The sequence below is a fragment of the Oncorhynchus mykiss genome, chromosome 13, assembly GCF_057628025.1.
Source record: "Oncorhynchus mykiss isolate SJ-2025 chromosome 13, ASM5762802v1, whole genome shotgun sequence".
Classification (NCBI taxonomy): Eukaryota; Metazoa; Chordata; class Actinopteri; order Salmoniformes; family Salmonidae; genus Oncorhynchus; species Oncorhynchus mykiss.
In genome coordinates this window covers 68,002,404-68,022,973 of record NC_143034.1, presented here as the reverse complement: position 1 = coordinate 68,022,973, position 20,570 = coordinate 68,002,404, and the positions used below count along the sequence as shown (strand labels likewise).

At 44.4% G+C, this 20,570-nt stretch overlaps 1 protein-coding gene across 1 annotated transcript in view; it reads left to right on the top strand.

Annotated features, from left to right (window-relative positions):
* Positions 1-20,570, top strand: part of coro7 (coronin 7) — a 270,650-nt gene that overhangs the window by 19,488 nt on the left and 230,592 nt on the right. The window contains exon 7 of the mRNA XM_090197319.1: positions 12,479-12,529. Within this exon, the coding sequence (XP_090053445.1) occupies positions 12,479-12,529 (51 nt within the window). The remainder of the gene's footprint in view (positions 1-12,478; positions 12,530-20,570) is intronic.

Below are 20,570 nucleotides of genomic sequence, written 5' to 3'. Positions count from 1 at the left end.
AAAAGTAATAGTCAGTATCTGGGGTATCTGGTAGTCCTCCTCATGGACTGCACCAGAATTGCCAGTTCTTGGTGTGAGATGTTACCCCACTCTTCCACCAAGGCACCTGCAAGTTCCCGGACATTTCTGGGGGGAATGGTCCTAAAATAAAAACTTGCGTGGCTTTGTTGGAACATCCAGTGCAGTGAGTTACAATGGCACATTACTTCACATGGTAATGCAGAAAACAAAAACAACAAAAAGCAACATAGCTTGGATGCTTAATCCAACAGGTCCCAGATGTGCTCCGTAGGATTGAGATACGGGCTCTTCGCTCGCCATGGCAGAACACTGGAAATCACACACAGAACGAGCAATATGGCTGGTGGCATTGTCATGCTGGAGGGTCATGTCAGGATGAGCATGCAGGAAGGGTACCACATGAAGGAGGAGAATGTCTTCCCTGTAACGCACAGCGTTGAGATTGCCTGCATTGACGACAAGCTCAGTCCGATGATGCTGTGACACACTGCCCCAGACCATGACAGACCCTCCACCTCCAAATAGATCCCACTCCAGAGTACAGGCCTCGGTGTAACACTCATTCCTTTAACGTTAAACGCGAACCCGACCATCACCCCTGGTGATACAAAACGGTGACTCGTTAGTGAAGAGCTCTTTTTGCCAGTCCTGTTTGGTCCAGCCACGGTAGGTTTGTGCCCATAAGCGACATTGTTGCCGGTGATGTCTGGTGAGGACCTGCCTACAACAGGCCTACAAGCCCTCAGTCCAGCCTCTCTCAGCCTATTGCGGACAGTCAGAGCACTGATGGAGGGATTGTGCATCCTGGTGTAACTCGGGCAGTTGTTGTTGTACCTGTCCCGCAGGTATGCTGTTCGGCTGTACCGATCCTGTGCAGGTGTTACACGTGGTCTGCCACTGTGAGGACGATCAGCTGTCCGTCCTGTCTCCCTGTAGCGCAGTCTTAGGCGTCTCACAGTACGGACATTGAAATTTATTGCGCTGGCCACACCTGCTATCCTCATGCCTACTTGCAGCATGCCTAAGGCACGTTCACACAGATGAGCAGGGACCCTGGACATCTTTCTTTTGGTGTTTTTCAGAGTCAGGATGCTAGATGAGGCCTTTCTACTAAGTTTTCATAACTGTGACCTTAATTGCCTACTGTCTGTAAGCTGTTAGTGTCTTAACAACCGTTTCTCAGGTGCATATTCATTAATTGTTTATGGTTCATTGAACAAGCATGGGAAACGGTGTTTAAACTCTACAATGAAGATCTGTGAAGTTATTTGGATTTTTACGAATGATCTTTGAAAGACGGGCTGGATAGCACAGGAGCTGGATAGAAAAGATGGCAGAAAGTGCATGTTCACATATTGTGAACTACTTTTCAATGGGATCCTACGATAAAGGTTTGTCACATAGAGAGGTTGCTATCTATTGTCGTGTCTTTGGCTATGCCGGATTAAGTGATATGACATGCTATTCGATGAAATAATTTCTCTGTAATTAATATTACCTGATTGAGCTAATCATGTAAATGTAATTAACGAGAGTCGGGCACCACAAAATAATATTTATAGAGCTGTTATCTTCCGAATAAACTCTTAAAGACCTAGTAATATTTTACATCAATAGCAGTCAATATTAATCGTCACCTTAATTCAGTCTCATAATCTGAAAGTTGTAAATTCTTGGTTATCTGCAAGAACCCTGGCTAACAATTTGAATCAGCAATACAAAATTGGGTTTAATTATTTATTTACTAAATACCTAACTAATCACACAGAATTCACATACACACAATTAATCATAACTTGATTACAAATTACGTCATGAAGGAAAACGTCCTTAGTGGGCGGAACAGATATGACAGCTTGATACACAAAGGAAAAGGGGCTGGGTTGGAGTGAAAGAGCGGAAGACTGAGGAACAAAGGGAAGAAGCTGTGCTATCGTAAATACAGTATCTTATGCATTCTAAATTACCGCCCATTTGGAAAAGGAAAATGCAATAAACATTTACTCTGAGCTGCGCTTCAGTAGTTTGGTGGTAGATGGGAGGCCGTGTTGCCAAACCAAGTCCTTTGAAGAATGTCTCTGGTTGTCAATTGGATACGTTGTAGTAATGTCGTTGTGTGATAGACGGGATACTCTGTCTGTTCCTTCCTAACCCTCGTTGCATCTGCTGTTGCTAACTCAACGGCTAGGAGGTATCACTTCTGTAGTGAATAAGAGTTCAAAGTTCATACCATTCTCAACCAAAGCTCACGCTGATGTTGGCTTCGTTCTGTAGTTATTATCTGAACCATTCTGACATAGGACCGTCGTACCTACATCTTCGGAACAGGAAGTTCTGTTGTCGTCAAGGCTTTATTTAGGAAGGGAGAAGAGGGCGTGTTTGAAAAGTTTTATAGACCATGTCCCTTCACAGGGGCGTGCCACTGAGTGAGCAGCCCTAACTTATGACAACCCACATCTCACATTTTAGAAGTTAAAATCACATTTCATCCCATCACAAATAATTTCATATTCAAACATTTAAATTAAACAACAATTCCATGTGAATCCGATAACTCTGATGTGTAGACTTTCCACTGTAGAGTTTACGTCATCTTATCATTGATGAGAATGTATCAGATGACAAACGAAATGACATCATGTTCATTAAGTACCACCGCATATGTTCAATTGTTCGGATTACCAGAATATAGTTCATTTCCCCCCCAAATATTGATGTTCCCAGAATCTCTATGTTAACCAAGGGTTTTGCAAATGTCAAAACTATGAAATAACACATATGGAATCATGTAGCAACCCAAAAACTGTTAAACAAATCAAAATATATTTTAGATTTGAGATTCTTCAAATAGCCACCCTTTGCCTTGATAACAGCTTTGCACACTCTTGGCATTCTCTCAACCAGCTTCATGAGGAATGATTTTCCAACAGTCTTGAAGGAGTTCCCACATATGCCGAGCACTTGTTGGCTGCTTTTCCTTCACTCTACGGTCGTACTCAAATGTAACCTCAGTAGGTTAGAGAGAGGAAAAAGGGGGGGAAGAGGTATTTATGACTGTCATAAACCTACCCCCAGGCCAACGTCATGACACTATCAGGGAAGATTTGTCACACAGCAACCTCTCTTTCTATCTTATGTGTTGTGTCTTAAATACTTCCCAACTCTCTAGTGGCAAACAATAGCAGTAGAGGTTCACATAATGTGTGTGTTTGACATCTACTACATTACGGTTGTACTGTGCGGAATCACTGATCTACAAGTTAAATGACATGTTATTGCTCATGTACATACTGTATATTTAGCAGATTTTATCGCAGGTGCAGTGAGATACTTATGTTCATAGCTCAAACAGTGCAGTATTACCGAACAATACACACAATTCCCCTAAATGAAAATAAATAAATAAATTAAGAAATATCAGAACGAGCAATGTCAGAGTCCGTGTGTATTGACATTATGGACAGTATATGAATAGAAAATATATGTACAGCAGTAGTTATGTGGGATGAGCCTTGACTAGAACACATATGAAGTGGGTAAAACAGTATGTAAACATTATTAAAAACCCCTAAGGTCTTTGTCCGTGCCGCTGTGGACATGTAATTAGCATTATTGCTCCCAAGAGTGTGGGCCCTCACAGGCCCACCCATAGCTGCGCCCCTGCCCAGTCATGTGAAATCCATAGATGAGTGCCTAATTTGTCAACCTGGGATGGAATACTGTAGTAACTGTAGTAGCCGCGTCTCACCAGTAGATGCCGCCAACGGAACACCATATCCCCCTGTTTGCCTGATTGGCGCTACCTGACATTAATCAGCATCTGTTTTTGAGCGGATCATTCCGTCAACAGGGGTGACATTCATTAACCCGGGTGGAGATCTTGTACTCTGACTGACTGTGTCCCACTTTTTATACTGGATACAGAGTTCTCCATAAAACTTCAACCTCAACTTTCCCTTGGGTTCTAAAGTGGAAATGAACACAACTCAGGGATTGAGAAAGAGGGATGAGTCTGAGATCACTGATGTAACAGCCAGTTTGTCTAATTGTTTTAGTGTTGTAATAGTTTGATCGTGTTGACAGAGGAATTAATTAATGCAAGAGTGAGTGATCCTCACTGAGCAGCCAAGTCTTCCTATTAACATTAGTTAGTGTGTTAGTTATCAGCCAAGTGTTCCTATTAACATTAGTTAGTGTGTTAGTTATCAGCCAAGTCTTCCTATTAACATTAGTTAGTGTGTTAGTTATCAGCCAAGTCTTCCTATTAACATTAGTTAGTGTGTTAGTTATCAGCCAAGCCTTCCTATTAACATTAGTTAGTGTGTTAGTTATCAGCCAAGTCTTCCTATTAACATTAGTTAGTGTGTTAGTTATCAGCCAAGTCTTCCTATTAACATTAGTTAGTGTGTTAGTTATCAGCCAAGTCTTCCTATTAACATTAGTTAGTGTTGTTAGTTATCAGCCAAGTCTTCCTATTAACATTAGTTAGTGTGTTAGTTATCTGGCAATTTGTCTCTTTCTTTCTCTCTCAAACAGAAAACAGTAGGGAACATTGGATGTATCATTAGTTAGACCTTAACGAGGCACTGGAGGCAGGGTACATAACTGTTTAGTGTAGGACGACATCCATCAGGCCCCTGCATGCAGAAAACCCCCAGTGACCTCTTACCCCAAGCCCTGCACACGTCCAGGATCATGTTCATTAGGCACCAAATGGAAGAAAATGGGCTGAAACAGGCATGGACTTCCTGGACTTGTCCAGTAAGAAATCCTTGTTTTAGTTTTCCATTACAACATTTTTTGATATTTTCTTCTCTAATGAATACATCCCAAGCCTCTTCTCCCCAACTGCCCCGCCCGACCCCTGCCTCTCCTGGGGAAGAGGGAGCTATAGTAAGGGTCCTTTCTCCATCCTCTGCTCCCTGACAGGTTCTGCGAGTTACTGCCTTTTTAAAGCAAAGTAAAGAGCAGAGATGAAAAACACGCAGGACGGGACCTCAATCCTCACCTGGCCACAGAGGCCCGTCGCAAGGCCCCAAGAGCGGGTGATTTAGCGCCCCAGGAGAGAGGACCTAGGCATGGAGGCATGTGTGGTGCCCCCTCCTGTCATAAAGGAAATAATAACTGTGCTGGAAGGTATTTCCATTGTGTGTGTGTGTGCGCGCGGTTGAGTAGGGGGTGCCAGAGTGGAGGGAGCTCTGGGTTTATGGAAGGGGCGCAGAGGGAGAGAGGGGAGTTTATGAGTAGAAGTGGAATGGTTTCATGTGTAGTTGTAGTTGAACTTGGACACTAGGCAGTGGCCTTTTCATCAGCGGGGGTTAACATAACTCATTTTTTAACACTTCCTGCCTTTGAGGTACAGTATGTGCTGTGGCAAATGTTGGTGTACTTCCCTTGTCCTCTCCTGCTCTCTTGGACACTTTCTCTGTCACATACAGACATTCAGTGATAATCTAGAATCGGCTTTTTATTTCGCAACAAAGCCTCCTTCTCTCACGCCGCCAAACTTACCCTAGTAAAACTGACTATCCTACCGATCCTCGACTTCGGCAATGTCATCTACAAAATAGCTTCCAATACTCTACTCAGCAAACTGGATGCAGTCTATCACAGTGCCATCCGTTTTGTTACTAAAGCACCTTATACCACCCACCACTGCGACCTGTATGCTCTCGTTGGCTGGCCCTCGCTACATATTCGTCGCCAGACCCACTGGCTTCAGGTCATCAAAAGGTCTATGCTAGGTAAAGCCCCACCTTATCTCAGCTCACTGGTCATGATAACACCCACCTGTAGCACGCGTTCCAGCAGGTATATCTCACTGGTCATCCCCAAATCCAACACCTCCTTTGGCCGCCTTCTAGTTCTCTGTTGCCAATGACTGGAACGAATTGCAAAAATCGCTGAAGCTGGAGACTTATATTTCCTTCACCAACTTTAAACATCATCTATCTGAGCAGCTAACCGATTGCTGCAGATGTTCATAGTCCATCTGTAAATAGCCCACCCAATCTACCTACCTCATCCCCATATTGTTTTTATTTACTTTCTGCTCTTTTGCACACCAGTATCTCTACTTGCACATCATCATCTGCTCATTTATCACTCCAGTGTTAATTTTCTAAATTGTAATTACTTCGCTACTATGGCCTATTTATTGCCTCACCTCCTCATGCCTTTTGCACACACTGTATATAGACTTCCTTTTTTCTACTGTATTATTGACTGTACGTTTGTTTATTCCATGTGTAACTCTGCGTTGTTGTTTGTGTCGCACTGCTTTGCTTTATCTTGGCCAGGTTGCAGTTGTAAATGAGAACTTGTTCTCAACTGGCCTACCTGGTTAAATAAAGGTGTTCTCAACTAGCCTACCTGGTTAAATAAAGGTGTTCTCAACTAGCCTACCTGGTTAAATAAAGGTGTTCTCAACTAGCCTACCTGGTTAAATAAAGGTGTTCTCAACTAGCCTACCTGGTTAAATAAAGGTGTTCTCAACTAGCCTACCTGGTTAAATAAAGGTGTTCTCAAATAAAGGTGTTCTCAACTAGCCTACCTGGTTAAATAAATAAAAACTAAAACATCTGGTTGGGTTCTCTGAGACAGAGCAAGAGCCCTGGGTGCTTTGTGTTCATTTGTCGCCAAACATTAAAAAAAATATATATATATATATATATATAAACAGGGAAGGACTACCTGAACTTGTGCAATAAGAAAGCTAATTTTAGGTTCCTGTTGAAAAACATTTAAAAACGTTTCCATAAGGAACCTTTTTAGTAGACCAAGCAAGATCAAAACCTACAGAGAGACAGGCTGCCATGTGACTCTGTGTGCTTAACAATTGTGTGTGTCAGAGTGGGGGTCATTTTTCTCTGTTTGTATTCCCAGTGACCAGAAAGGAGTTCGCCCATCAGTCAGTCAGTGATGGCCCGTGCTCAGACCAGAATTACTCTGAACATGATGATAGTCTTTAGGAAGGCTGCTGCTGGCAGGCTTCCTTAGGAGGGGCAGGGAGACAGAAAGAGGGAGAGAGACCGAGAGATGGACAGAGAAGAAAGAGAAAACCGAAAGACAGAAAAAGAAAGGGGAAAAACAGAGTGGAGGAGAAATGTGACACTAGATGAGAGCGTCTGGGGGTTCAGGTTTCTCTGAGTTGACTGAGACCCGGTGTGTAATTTAACTCAATGGGCCCTTCAATCTCTCCAATACCCTTTATTTAAGCAAATAGGCCCTGCCAACGTGTGTTCATTTGAGGCCGGGCTCACCCAAATGGGTGAACATGGGGGTGCGCTACGTCAGATGAAGGGAGACCGTGACCATCCATCCGTCACCCAGCGAGCCGCACTCATCATAACAGTCCTGGGGTGTGTTCATTAGGCACTAAATGGAAGAAAGCGGAGCGACTGGAAACTACCAATAAGAGACGCTCAGTTTTGTTTTCCGTTGCAAAACGTTTTGCTATGGTGTGCTCTAATACACACTACCCAGATGTAGGGGTCAAGAGATGCATCATTCCATCAAGGGCTGTAACAGACTGGTTTTACACACTGCAGTTCACCTTCCCTAACATGTTCCATCAATCCTACTCCAAAAAGAGAAACAGTTCCTATCCCGTTCCTCTCTCACTACCTCTGTCTTCATGTACTGAACAGCTTCTTTCACTTTCTCCCCATGCTGTTGTCTGCAGCAACAGTTATGACCTCTCTATGGAGTCTTATAGCATATACAGCAGCAGGTATGACCTCTCTATGGAGTCTTATAGTTTCTACAGCAGCAGGTATGACCTCTCTATGGAGTCTTATAGTTTCTACAGCAGCAGGTATGACCTCTCTATGGAGTCTTAGCTTCTACAGCAGCAGGTATACCCTCTCTATGGAGTCTTAGCTTCTACAGCAGCAGGTATGATCTCTCTATGGAGTCTTATAGTTTCTACAGCAGCAGGTATACCCTCTCTATGGAGTCTTAGCTTCTACAGCAGCAGGTATGACCTCTCTATGGAGTCTTATAGCATCTACAGCAGCAGGTATGATCTCTCTATGGAGTCTTGTAGTTTCTACAGCAGCAGGTATGACCTCTCTATGGAGTCTTAGCTTCTACAGCAGCAGGTATGACCTCTCTATGGAGTCTTAGCTTCTACAGCAGCAGGTATGATCTCTCTATGGAGTCTTATAGTTTCTACAGCAGCAGGTATGATCTCTCTATGGAGTCTTATAGTTTCTACAGCAGCAGGTATGACCTCTCTATGGAGTCTTATAGTTTCTACAGCAGCAGGTATGACCTCTCTATGGAGTCTTAGCTTCTACAGCAGCAGGTATACCCTCTCTATGGAGTCTTAGCTTCTACAGCAGCAGGTATGACCTCTCTATGGAGTCTTAGCTTCTACAGCAGCAGGTATGACCTCTCTATGGAGTCTTAGCTTCTACAGCAGCAGGTATGACCTCTCTATGGAGTCTTAGCTTCTACAGCAGCAGGTATGACCTCTCTATGGAGTCTTATAGTTTCTACAGCAGCAGGTATGACCTCTCTATGGAGTCTTATAGCTTCTGCAGCAGCAGGTATGACCTCTCTATGGAGTCTTAGCTTCTACAGCAGCAGGTATGACCTCTCTATGGAGTCTTAGCTTCTACAGCAGCAGGTATGACCTCTCTATGGAGTCTTATAGTTTCTACAGCAGCAGGTATGACCTCTCTATGGAGTCTTAGCTTCTACAGCAGCAGGTATGACCTCTCTATGGAGTCTTATAGCATCTACAGCAGCAGGTATGACCTCTCTATGGAGTCTTAGCTTCTACAGCAGCAGGTATGATCTCTCTATGGAGTCTTATAGCTTCTACAGCAGCAGGTATGACCTCTCTATGGAGTCTTATAGCTTCTACTGCAGCAGGTATGACCTCTCTATGGAGTCTTATAGCTTCTACAGCAGCAGGTATGACCTCTCTATGGAGTCTTATAGCGTCTGCAGCAGCAGGTATGACCTCTCTATGGAGTCTTATAGCTTCTACAGCAGCAGGTATGACCTCTCTATGGAGTCTTATAGCGTCTGCAGCAGCAGGTATGACCTCTCTATGGAGTCTTATAGCTTCTACAGCAGCAGGTATGACCTCTATGGAGTCTTATAGCTTCTACAGCAGCAGGTATGACCTCTCTATGGAGTCTTATAGCATCTGCAGCAGCAGGTATGACCTCTCTATGGAGTCTTGTAGCTTCTGTTAATGTGAGTTTTTCACATTCTGGGTTCAAAACAGTGAGCAGATATTCCCCTTTCTCTTCATATTGGATCTACTTTTTATCCAGCTCCGTTTTAATAGACACACACACACACACACACTCCCATGATAAAGAAATATTATTAGTTATTATCAGTGTGTGAGCCAACTCCTCCTGATGTCACACAGTCTGGACTGTCAGTCACTCGGGATTGACACTGTTTTTTTGTGGGGAGTTGCCATGGACAACTGGAAAGGGGAGGTTGGCTGTGTGCATGTGTGTGAAAGATATACAGCAGGGTTGAACTCATTAACAGCAGCTTGAGAATGATTTTCGTTCTATGCCGCTTTGATTAAACAGCTGCAGTCTCTGCGGCACACACACACACACACACACTTGTGTTTGTGTTAGGGATAGTGTGGCCACCCCATCTGTGTGTTTATGAGAGGGTGGATTGTGTGTGTGTGTTTAAAGCCAATAGGTTATTGTCAGGAGGTTATGAGGGTCTGTTTGATTGGTTGAGTGTGTCTATTTATACTAGTGGGCACATCTGCATGTGACTGACACTCATCCAGCTGTTTGCAGCCAGATAGTTTCCCCTCCGGCAGAGGATTTTGTTTGTTGTTAGAACACTGAATAGTTCTCTTTTGACAAGGGTGGTGTGTGCGGGTGTGTGTGTGTTTGCGGGTGTGTAGTGTGTTTAGGTCAGTAAGGGCAGCCAGTCTCTAGAGGCGATGGTTGATGATCTGTCCACCCAGGATTGTCTGCTGTGTTTTCCCTGCTGTGTGTGTGTTGGTCTGTGTGTTGTTGGGACAGGGCCTGACACTGTGGTCTCTGAGCCCTGGCTTCAGCCTGGGTCACAGAGGCCCAATGCCACAGCCTTAGGCTACACTAACCTGTGGGTGGGCTGTCACCACACACACACACACACACACACACACACACACACACACACACACACACACACACACACACACACACACACACACACACAGCGCTTTAGAATTAGGAAAACCCCTGTTTGTTATTCCAAGCAGTAAACAGCAAATAAATCCATCATCCATAGTGGGGACTGCTGGGGGAAAAAACACACACACACACACACACACACACACACACACACACACACACACACACACACACACACACTTTGAACTGGGTCTTTGAAGGCAAGGCCAGGGGAACCCCTCCCTCTCAACAATCACTTTCTTCAACTTTGATTTCAGCTGGGGGGGGGGGGGGGGGGTGTGTGCGTGTGTCTCACAGAAAGGTTAATGCCGGTCTGCCTGTCTGTTTTCTGGTTGTGTGTGTCTGTTGGCTGTGTGTGTGTGTGTGTCTGTGCTTTCACTGTGTAAGTGCACAAAAACCTGAGTCCTTGTATCAGTCAGTGTCATTGCCCTGATTCTTTCTGACATGTGTTGATGTCTTGGTGGGGGTTGTGTTTGGTCTGAGGGTTATTACAGTTGTTACCTGTTATTATGCTGTATGTTTCTGTCAGTGTTTCACTGATATCTGAGCCCTGTGTCATATTGAGTGACACACACACACACACACACACACCAGGACAGGAGTGTCCCCGGCCCCAGCCGGTTCCCATTACACCCCATTTCCTCGCAATCACAGAGGATCCCCTCTCTGATTGTCTGGCCTGATTACTACCGTATGCTGAGGGCCAGTGGGGGTGAAGTGAAGGGGGGAAGGGTAAAGGGGGGTTGGGGGGGACACAATAGGGCAAGGACAGATCACTGAATTACTGCTCTATGATTCATGAAGCGTCACAGAGTAGGACTGCTGATCTAGAATCAGTTTTTCCTTTTAGATCATAATGACTACCATTATATGGACAGGTAGGGCCTGATCCTAGATCAGCATCTCCTACTCTGAGATGTTCTATGGAAAAGGGCTGAGGATCAGTCAGATCTGATACATATACAGGGCCCAGAGTTTTACCGGTTCAGTCCACATGGTCAGGAACACCTTGTGGCTCCAGTTACATAGCCTGCCGTAACTCCTGGCTCCTGTGATATAGTCAGAGAAAGTTTGACTCCTAAGCAACCGGCATTCACATTGTTTGAAGTACAATAGACCAACATCGCTACTGTAGTAGGTCAAAGCTGTGTGCTGGAAAACCTTGGTAGAGCATGGATGGATTAGGCATTGTGGTGCTCATGTGAATTTCCTATATTTTTTGGCTTCAGACCAATCCCCCTACTTCTCACTTAAAACATATTTTTTTTGTTTTTAATACACTCCGAGGAAAGTTTATTAGGTACACCCATCTAGTACTGGGTCGGAACTCCCTTTGCCTCCAGAACAGCCTGAATTCTTTGGGGAATGAAATCATTGCTCAATTGGTATCAAGGGACCTAACATGTGCCAGGAAAACATTTCCCACACCACCGCCACCAGCCTGTACCGTTGACACCAGGCAGGATGGGGCCATGGACTCACGCTGCTTACGCCAAATCCTGACTCCACCATCAGCATGATGCAACAGTAACCGGGGTTTGTCGGCCAGGCAATGTTTTTCCACTCCTAAATTGTCCATTGTTGGTGATCGCGTGCCCACTGGAGCCACTTCTTCATGTTTTTAGCTGATAGGAGTGGAACCCTGTGTGGATGTCTGCTGTAATAGCGCATCTGTGACAAGGACTGACGAGTTGTACTGCCATTATTATTGTACTGCGCCGTGAAAAGCCCAGGAGGCCGGACGTTTCTGAGATACTGGGACCGGTGCACGCCTTGCACTGATGATCATACCACGCTCAAAGTCGCTTAGGCCACTGGTTTTGCCCACTGAATGACTCGATGCCTGTCTACCTGTTTTATACAGCAAGCCACAGCCACGTGACTCATTGTCTGTAGGAGTGAACCATTTTTGTGAACGGAGTGTTGTACCTAATAAACTGTCCAGTGAGTGTATTGGTGTCTGCTGAAATGAAATCGTCAGTCATTTCATGGACTATGGGAAGTTATTTCAAGATTTTATAGTGGTTCACTGTAATTATGATTGGCTTCTACAAATACCAGGAGAATGCTGTGTTGCACTGTTTAAGACCATGCTAACATTTTCTGGCGTTGTTCAGTTCCATATGTCTGTCATGATTTAGAAGAGTAAGAAAGGGACCAATCGGTTTGGGCTTCTGATTCAAATCTAAAGATCTGTCAACATTGTCTTGTGGCGTTGATTTAAGTACTTCTGTGTCATTTTCCAAGTAACCCCAATACGCACCTCTTTTTTTTTTGTTTTCTAGGACAAAAAGCTGCGAGTCTTTGACCCACGAGCCCAGCTGAAACCTGTTCAGGTAAGTCCCTCTACTGGACTCCACATCTCCTCTAACCCACAACAACTAACCAGAAGCATCATTCAATGCCATCCATCCAGTGAATGTATGCTGCTTGACAGAGTAGAATGAATGGGTAGATTACCAGAGGACAGGGGTGATACATTCTGTATGACTGTGACCTGGCTCTCTGTGACTTTGTCCTGGAGGTCAGCGGAGGTCAGCCTGCCGGACCAGGTATCAGAGGGTTAAAGCGTGTTACTCTGTGTGTCTCTGTGTAACAAGATGGAGAACTACAGGCACGGTCAGCTCTCCATCTCCTCTGTGTTGATTTATAATGGCTGACCTCCTTACCCTTCCCTCTGGAAGCTGCCCTGTCAGTCTGCCTTGCCCCACGCTGTGGTGGGATGGTGTAGGGTGAACTTGCCCCTACATGCTGGTCTTTGCTCAGTTGTGCATTTTCTTCACATATGGTTAAGATTAGGATTGGTTGAGGGGAAGCTGATCCCAGATCTGTACCTAGGGGAAAGATGACCTAGTCCCACTGAAAAACATGGTGGCTTTGGCCCAAAGATCTCACCACTGTCCCTTCTCCCTGATTTATCTAAGTATTGATTCATTAGGACTGTACACAAGTTAGTTACCCGTGGGAACCAAGGGAAACATTAGGAATGGTGTTGTTGGTGTGACCTTGAACCTCTGTGACCACTGGTTACTTCCTTACTGCGATTTATCGGAGTTGTTGACGATGGCATCCCAGTCCCAGCTTTTGGCCAATCAACCCTGACCAAGGCAGTTAACCCACTGTTCTCCGGGCGCGGGAGACGTGGATGTCGATTAAGGCAGCCCCTCGCCCCTCTGATTCAGAGGGGTTGAGTTATGTGGAAGACACATTTTAGTTGAAAGCATTCAGTTGTACTACTGACTAGGTACCTCCTTTCCTTTCCAATGGTACTCCATCACAACCAGCAGGAATGAGGAGGGGGCACACTCAAACCCTCCTGTATGTGTGTGTGTGCAACATTGAGAAATTATTCTCTCACTTTTTGGGAGCAGACATCAAGGGGACCTCCCAGAGAGATTTCATTAGTGTTATAGTCCCTGTGTTAGTCTCCCTCTGTCATCTGTAAATAGAGATGTCATTAGTGTTATAATCCCTGTGTTAGTCTCCCTCTGTCATCTGTAAATAGAGATGTCATTAGTGTTATAGTCCCTGTGTTAGTCTCCCTCTGTCATCTGTAAATAGAGATGGCATTAGTGTTATAGTCCCTGTGTTAGTCTCCCACTGTCATCTGTAAACAGAGACTGGCTGGAAAAACAATACATGCTCTAGCCAGCAGATTAAATATTACACACCGCTCAGCGCCCACCGCCCGGGTGTAAATACCTGGAGGACAGCTCACTGCCAAAGAGGGTGTGTGTGTGTGTGTGTGTGTGTGTGTGTGTGTGTGTGGCTATGACACCTTTGTAAAAGGATTACTGTTTCACAGGCCTCTGTGCCGACTGACATCATGCGCCTTGTCTTAAAGGAAGTTGAGAAAAGTTCCATATCGATTATTCTGTACGTGGCCTTGGTCATTGTGTACATGAGTCTCTGTGTGTGTGTGTTTACTGTGAGCGTGTTTGCTGAATCAGTGTGAGAGAGGATAACTGTGAGAGGATAACTGGCTCCAGTCCAAGTGTTTGAACCCTCCAGTACAATATTTACCTCAGGTGTCAATCTGTCAGACACTGGAGAACCTTTCTGACAACATCTCCTGCTTTTAACCAACAGGACAGCACTCCCATGGAATATTACTTCAGGTTGTGGATGCGTTTGGCAATGGGACCATTGTTAGAAATGAACTGCTACTCAAATGACTGAATTCCTTAGATCTCTCGATGCGTTTGGATAAAGAACATTGTGAAACTGAAGTAAAACCTGCTGGAATGTTTTCAGTTTGCTCATTTAAGGGTTCTTGCTCATTAGCTTGGATCGGAGTAAGACTGTGAAGGGTCCACATGTCTGGAACTCATGACCCAGGGCTTTGGAAACACACACACACACACACACACTTACACTCTCATATTCATCAAGAGGACCTGCTAAGTGTGCAATAGTTAAACCAGAAAGCCCCATCATCTCGTCCCCCTTGACAGGTTTCAGTTGTCTCTCTGGAGAACGTGAGAAGGAGCGCCACTCCCATTAACACCATGCTGGGTGGTAGAGTAGACTTTAACGAGCAGAGCAGTGGTTCATCCTAACACACAGCTGGTGTTCCAAATGGCACTACTTCTACTTTAGTGCACTACTTCTGACCAGGGCCCATAGTGCTCAGGTTAAAAGTAGTGCACTATGTAGGAGAAATGGGGGCATTTGGAACAGAAACACAATGAGGCTGGTAATTGGACCGGATCGATGGTGTGAATCTAATGTATACATGGGTCTCAGAGCACTGTTAAACACTGTATTACACACAGCATTATATTTCAATTAACACTGGGGATCTGACAGACATTCGCTGCATCACAATGAAATCTGGGGGAAACCGACAGCGGTTTAGTTTTAGATGTCTTTGTGATGCCCCCAGATGTCTTTGTGATGCCCCAGATGTCTTTGTGATGCCCCAGATGTCTTTGTGATGCCCCAGATCTTTGTGATGCCCCCAGATGTTGTCGATGCCCCAGATGTCTTTGTGATGCCCCAGATGTCTTTGTGATGCCCCAGATCTTTGTGATGCCCCCAGATGTCTTTGTGATGCCCCAGATGTCTTTGTGATGCCCCAGATGTCTTTGTGATGCCCCAGATGTCTTTGTGATGCCCCAGATGTCTTTGTGATGCCCCCAGATGTTGTCGATGCCCCAGATGTCTTTGTGATGCCCCCAGATGTCTTTGTGATGCCCCCAGATGTCTTTGTGATGCCCCAGATGTCTTTGTGATGCCCCAGATGTCTTTGTGATGCCCCAGATGTCTTTGTGATGCCCCCAGATGTCTTTGTGATGCCCCCAGATGTCTTTGTGATGCCCCCAGATGTCTTTGTGATGCCCCCAGATGTCTTTGTGATGCCCCCAGATGTCTTTGTGATGCCTCCAGATGTCTTTGTGATGCCCCAGATGTCTTTGTGATGCCCCCAGATGTCTTTGTGATGGCCCCAGATGTCTTTGTGATGCCCCAATATGTCTTTGTGATGCCCCCAGATGTCTTTGTGATGCCCCCAGATGTCTTTGTGATGCCCCAGATGTCTTTGTGATGCCCCCAGATGTCTTTGTGATGCCCCCAGATGTCTTTGTGATGCCCCCAGATGTCTTTATGATGCCCCCAGATGTCTTTGTGATGCCCCCAGATGTCTTTGATGCCCCAGATGTCTTTGATGCCCCAGATGTCTTTGCGATGCCCCCAGATGTCTTTGCGATGCCCCCAGATGTCTTTGCGATGCCCCCAGATGTCTTTGTGATGCCCCAGATGTCTTTGTGATGCCCCCAGATTGATTGTTTGTTTATGTCAAACTTAAAGGGGCACTGATATTAACAGTTTTGATATTTTAAATGAATGATACTCATTGGTTGTTGAAGGATATCCCTTATGCATGCTGTCCAAAGCTCCATCTATGGTTTTAAGTGGTAACATTTCTCCAGCACCATCTCTGAGGTTTATATGGGGCGGCAGGGTAGAGTGTTGGACTAGTAACCGGAAGGTTTCAAGTTCAAACCCCCGAGCTGACAAGGTACAAATCTGTCGTTCTGCCCCTGAACAGGCCCACTGTTCCTAGGCCGTCATTGCAAATAAGAATTTGTTCTTAACTGACTTGCCTAGTTAAGTAAAGTAAAACAAATGTAAAAAAAATCAAGTCAAGCTCCTGTTTTGTTGTTTTTAAATGATAGTGGGTCTTTTAACCTCTAGCGTCGAGCAATCCCGTATCCGGGAGCGTAATCATAGCCTCAAGCTCATTACCATAACTCAACGTTTCCTATTCATGAAAATCGCAAATGAAATTAAATAAATATATTCAAACACAAGCCTTTTGTTAACAACACTGTCATCTCAGATTTTCAAAAATATTTCAACCAAAGTTACACAAGCATTTGTGTAAGAGTATTGATAGCCTAGCATAGCATTAAGCCTAGCATTCAGCAGGCAACATTTTCACAAAAACAAGAAAAGCATTCAAATAAAATAATTTACCTTTGAAGAACTTCGGATGTTTTCAATGACGAGACTCTTAGTTAGATAGCAAATGTTAATTTTTTTCCAAAAATATTATTTGTGTAGACGAAATAGCTCCGTTTTGTTCATCACGTTTGGCTAAGAAAAACACCGGAAAATGCAGTCACTTACAACGCCAAACTTTTTTACAAATTAGCTCCATAATATCGACAGAAACATGGCAAACGTTGTTTAGAATCAATCCTCAAGGTGTTTTTCACATATCTATTCGATAATTTATCAGTGGTGGCAGTTGCCTTCTCATCAGAAGAAAACGGAAAAATACTGGAGCTGGAGATTACGCAATAATTGCGACGGAGGACACCAAGCGACCACCTGGTAGATGTAGTCTCTTATGGTCAATCTTCCAATGATATGCCTACAAATACGTCACAATGCTGCAGACACCTTGTGGAAAACGTAAGCTGACTCCTAGCTCCTTCACAGCCATATAAGGAGTCATTGCCATGAGGCGGTTTAAAAAAATGCGGCACTTCCTGATTGGATTTTTATCTGGGTTTTTTCTGTAACATCAGTTCTGTGGCACTCACAGACAATATCTTTGCAGTTTTGGAAATGTCAGAGTGTTTTCTTTCCAAAGCTGTCATTTATATGCATAGTCGAGCATCTTTTCGTGACTAAATATCTTGTTTAAAACGGGAAGGTTTTTCATCCAAAAATTAAAATAGCGCCCCCTATATCCAAGAAGTAAGATGCATTCCACTAGGGTTTCTGTCTTGTCTTCTGCCCCCACAATGCATTGTAACAACTCTGTCTGTTCTGTCATGATTTGATGGAAGCGAATTGCCGGCGAGGCCACAATATAAACAGTACCGGTCTCAAAACGGTCTGAACTTTGTCTCCGTGTATGTTGCTAACCTCATAGATAACTCAGTTTATTTCTTCATGACTGAGCCATTGTTTCCTCAGCAACTGAGGCCACGGAACACTGCACCACAATCTTCTGTCAGAGGAAAGCCGCCCAGGTTCAAACGCTTTCAAATCAAATCAAATTGTCATGCGGCGAATACAACAGGTGTAGATTTTACCATGAAATGCTTACTTACGAGCCCTTTTCCAACAATGAGAAGTAAAAAGTGTTTTCTATTTGCTCATTTTCTAACACAATAAATAACAATAACGAGGCTCTATACAAATTTTTGCTCTAGCCCGCCTGGAGTGCAAAATGGCCATGGTTTATACTTTTGGGACTAGTCTATTGGCCCATTAAGCCAGACCAGCTCAATCTAGCACATAATCTAGTATTTGAAATGATTTCCAGTAGTATTTGAACCCAGGTCTGGAGGAAAGCTGGTAACTATTAAAGGGAGGATCTCCTCTAAAGGAGGTGAGAAGTGATGAAGTGTTTTGACTTCACTAAACAAATCATGTCATCGTTCAGCAGGCGTTCAGTGCAGCAGTACCATCCAGGGCTATATCTTGGAGCGTGTCCTGATTCCACCCCTAGCCAAACCTGGGTGAAGTGGTTGTTAGAGGAGTTTGCTTGCTAAAGCACTGTTGACTGGACTAGCTTTCATTCAGTACAGTACCATCCAGGGACATATGGAGCAGATTTTTGACGTGTCCTGTTCAACCCTAGCCTGGACGCCAAACTAATGCTATGTTCATTTGGCATGACAATGACCATATGAGCTTGCAAGATGGCACAAACAGATCTGGGACCAGGCTAGTTCAACCGTAGCCGAGATGCAAAACTTGGATGTGCTTCAGCCTACTCTTTCTAAAGCCTTAACCTTTGTTACAGCAGTTTGTTTGCTTAAGCATAACCATATGGGGCAACCATGCTACATGTAGCTTCCACCCAGCTTGTAGCTACAGTATACCACCATCTCTCTGGTTCCCACTGTGGCCAAGCTGCCAAGTCAAAATGCGCTTTATCGGGAAAATGTATGAAATCGAAAATGTGTGTTTTGCTCTTAATTTAGGGGTAGGTTAAGGTTAGGATGGACATGATTATGTTCCCTTATAGGCAGGTGGAGTAAATATATAGACAGTAATTGTAGCTGTGATTTTTGCTGAATTTATGGGGAAAGAGAGCTTGCTGGGTAATTTAAGCTTCGGACAGGAAGAGCCGTATTCCAACTGCTGCACACATAGTGTACATTTAGATAGCTGGCACAGGTTGTGTGTGTGTGTGTGTGTGTGTGTGTGTGTGTGTGTGTCGTTCTCAGAATCTCTCACAGCTGAAACGTGTCGTTTTGATCTTTGGATGTTTTCCACTTCGTCCCTTTCAGACAATGTTTGTGAACTCAGTGCAGTTTGCTTCATTTTTTGTGAAGTTGTGCAGAAACTCAGACCCCTCCAAGAGCCCATGAAGAGAACCCAACTAAGGCCATCTCGAGATGTGGTCTGAGATGTTATTATTCTCGCACCACACACTAGATCATGGCTTCCCAAACTCGGTCCTTTAAGCTGTGTATTTGATTGTGGGGGTTTGAATGGTGTGAGAAGACCACAACATATTTGTTGAGAATCACTCAAATCAATTCTAGCTCTTATATAAGAGGCAGTAGCCTGCATTGGGTGTACAATGTTCAATTACAGCATGATTTAATCTGCAGTTATTCTTCTGCTATTAATTCTGTTACCGATAATATTTTCATGATTTATTGTATCGTCTGATTACAATTATTATGTCTCATGAATGCAATCTATTAGCTTCCAAAATGTAAGTACGATAACTACATGTTCTGATTAAATGGCTTGTCCTGCAATTTGTAAAAAAAAGTGTATTGAGTGAATGTTGGAAAAAGATCTTGGTTCCCTTCTAAACATAGAAATGTGAACCCAAAGAGGACTGAGTCACTTTAAAGAGGACTGAGATTGGTTCTTTTAAAGATGATTCTATGTGAAAACATCCTTATTTTACATTTGACTACCTTTCAGTGCTTGTTACTGTCCCCTTTTTTAGTTTTCTTATAGAAACACCTGATATGTATCTGTCTCTCCCCATGGCTCTGTACTTTCCCTAATCATCCCCAAAATGTCTGTCTCCCTTCCTAGAGGCATCTACTGACCTCCCTAGCGAGGCCTCTTCCCTGCCTATACTTAGTTACAAGGTTTGGTGTGGTGCACGTGCCTGCGTTTGTGTCCCATCCGTGTGTGTGTTGGAATTACAGAGCTGAAAATACTCCTCATACTTTTGGGCCAGAGCTGGCTGCAGAATCGGAGGCTGTGGTCCCTGGCAGGGAAGAGGAGAGAGGGAGACAGGAAAGGGAATGGTTTCTCTGGATTCTTAGAGGCCAGATTCCTCCATTTGGGCTTCTGCTGCTTTTGGTGAAATTAGAGAGGGCCTGGAATGGGTTTTGGAGGAGAGCGAGGGAGAGAGTGAGTAGGGCAAAGGAGTTAAAACACACCAGTCAACTGCATTACTGAGACCGGACACTCCCCCCTCTCTAACCTCTCTCCCCTGTAACTTTAAACATGTGTGTGTGTCGGTGTCCGTGTGTGTGTGACTGCTCAGAATCATATTTTTCTTTATAGGAGGTGTGTGGGTATGTGGATCTCATGGTCATTCAGACTCACATTTGTCATTATAGGAAGTCCACACTAGCAGTGGGCACGGTGGGCTAGCTTCCAGACGGTGTGGACTCTGGCAGCCATGACAATGAGGCTCTGTGGCTGACTGCTGCTAGAGTAACTTATACAGTATTACTGTTTTGGGCCAGAGGGAAGAGCTGTGAAATAGAAGAGGTGGAGAGGTGGGGTATAGGGAGTGAGGGAGGGGACTAGAGTAAAAATAGAGAGGCATAGAGACCTAGAGGCTAACCAATAGATTTCACCACTGGTTTTGTCCTCCTTCTGTTGTTGTTGTCCCTTGATTATGATGCATTTTGTATTTGGTATTTTCTTAGGATC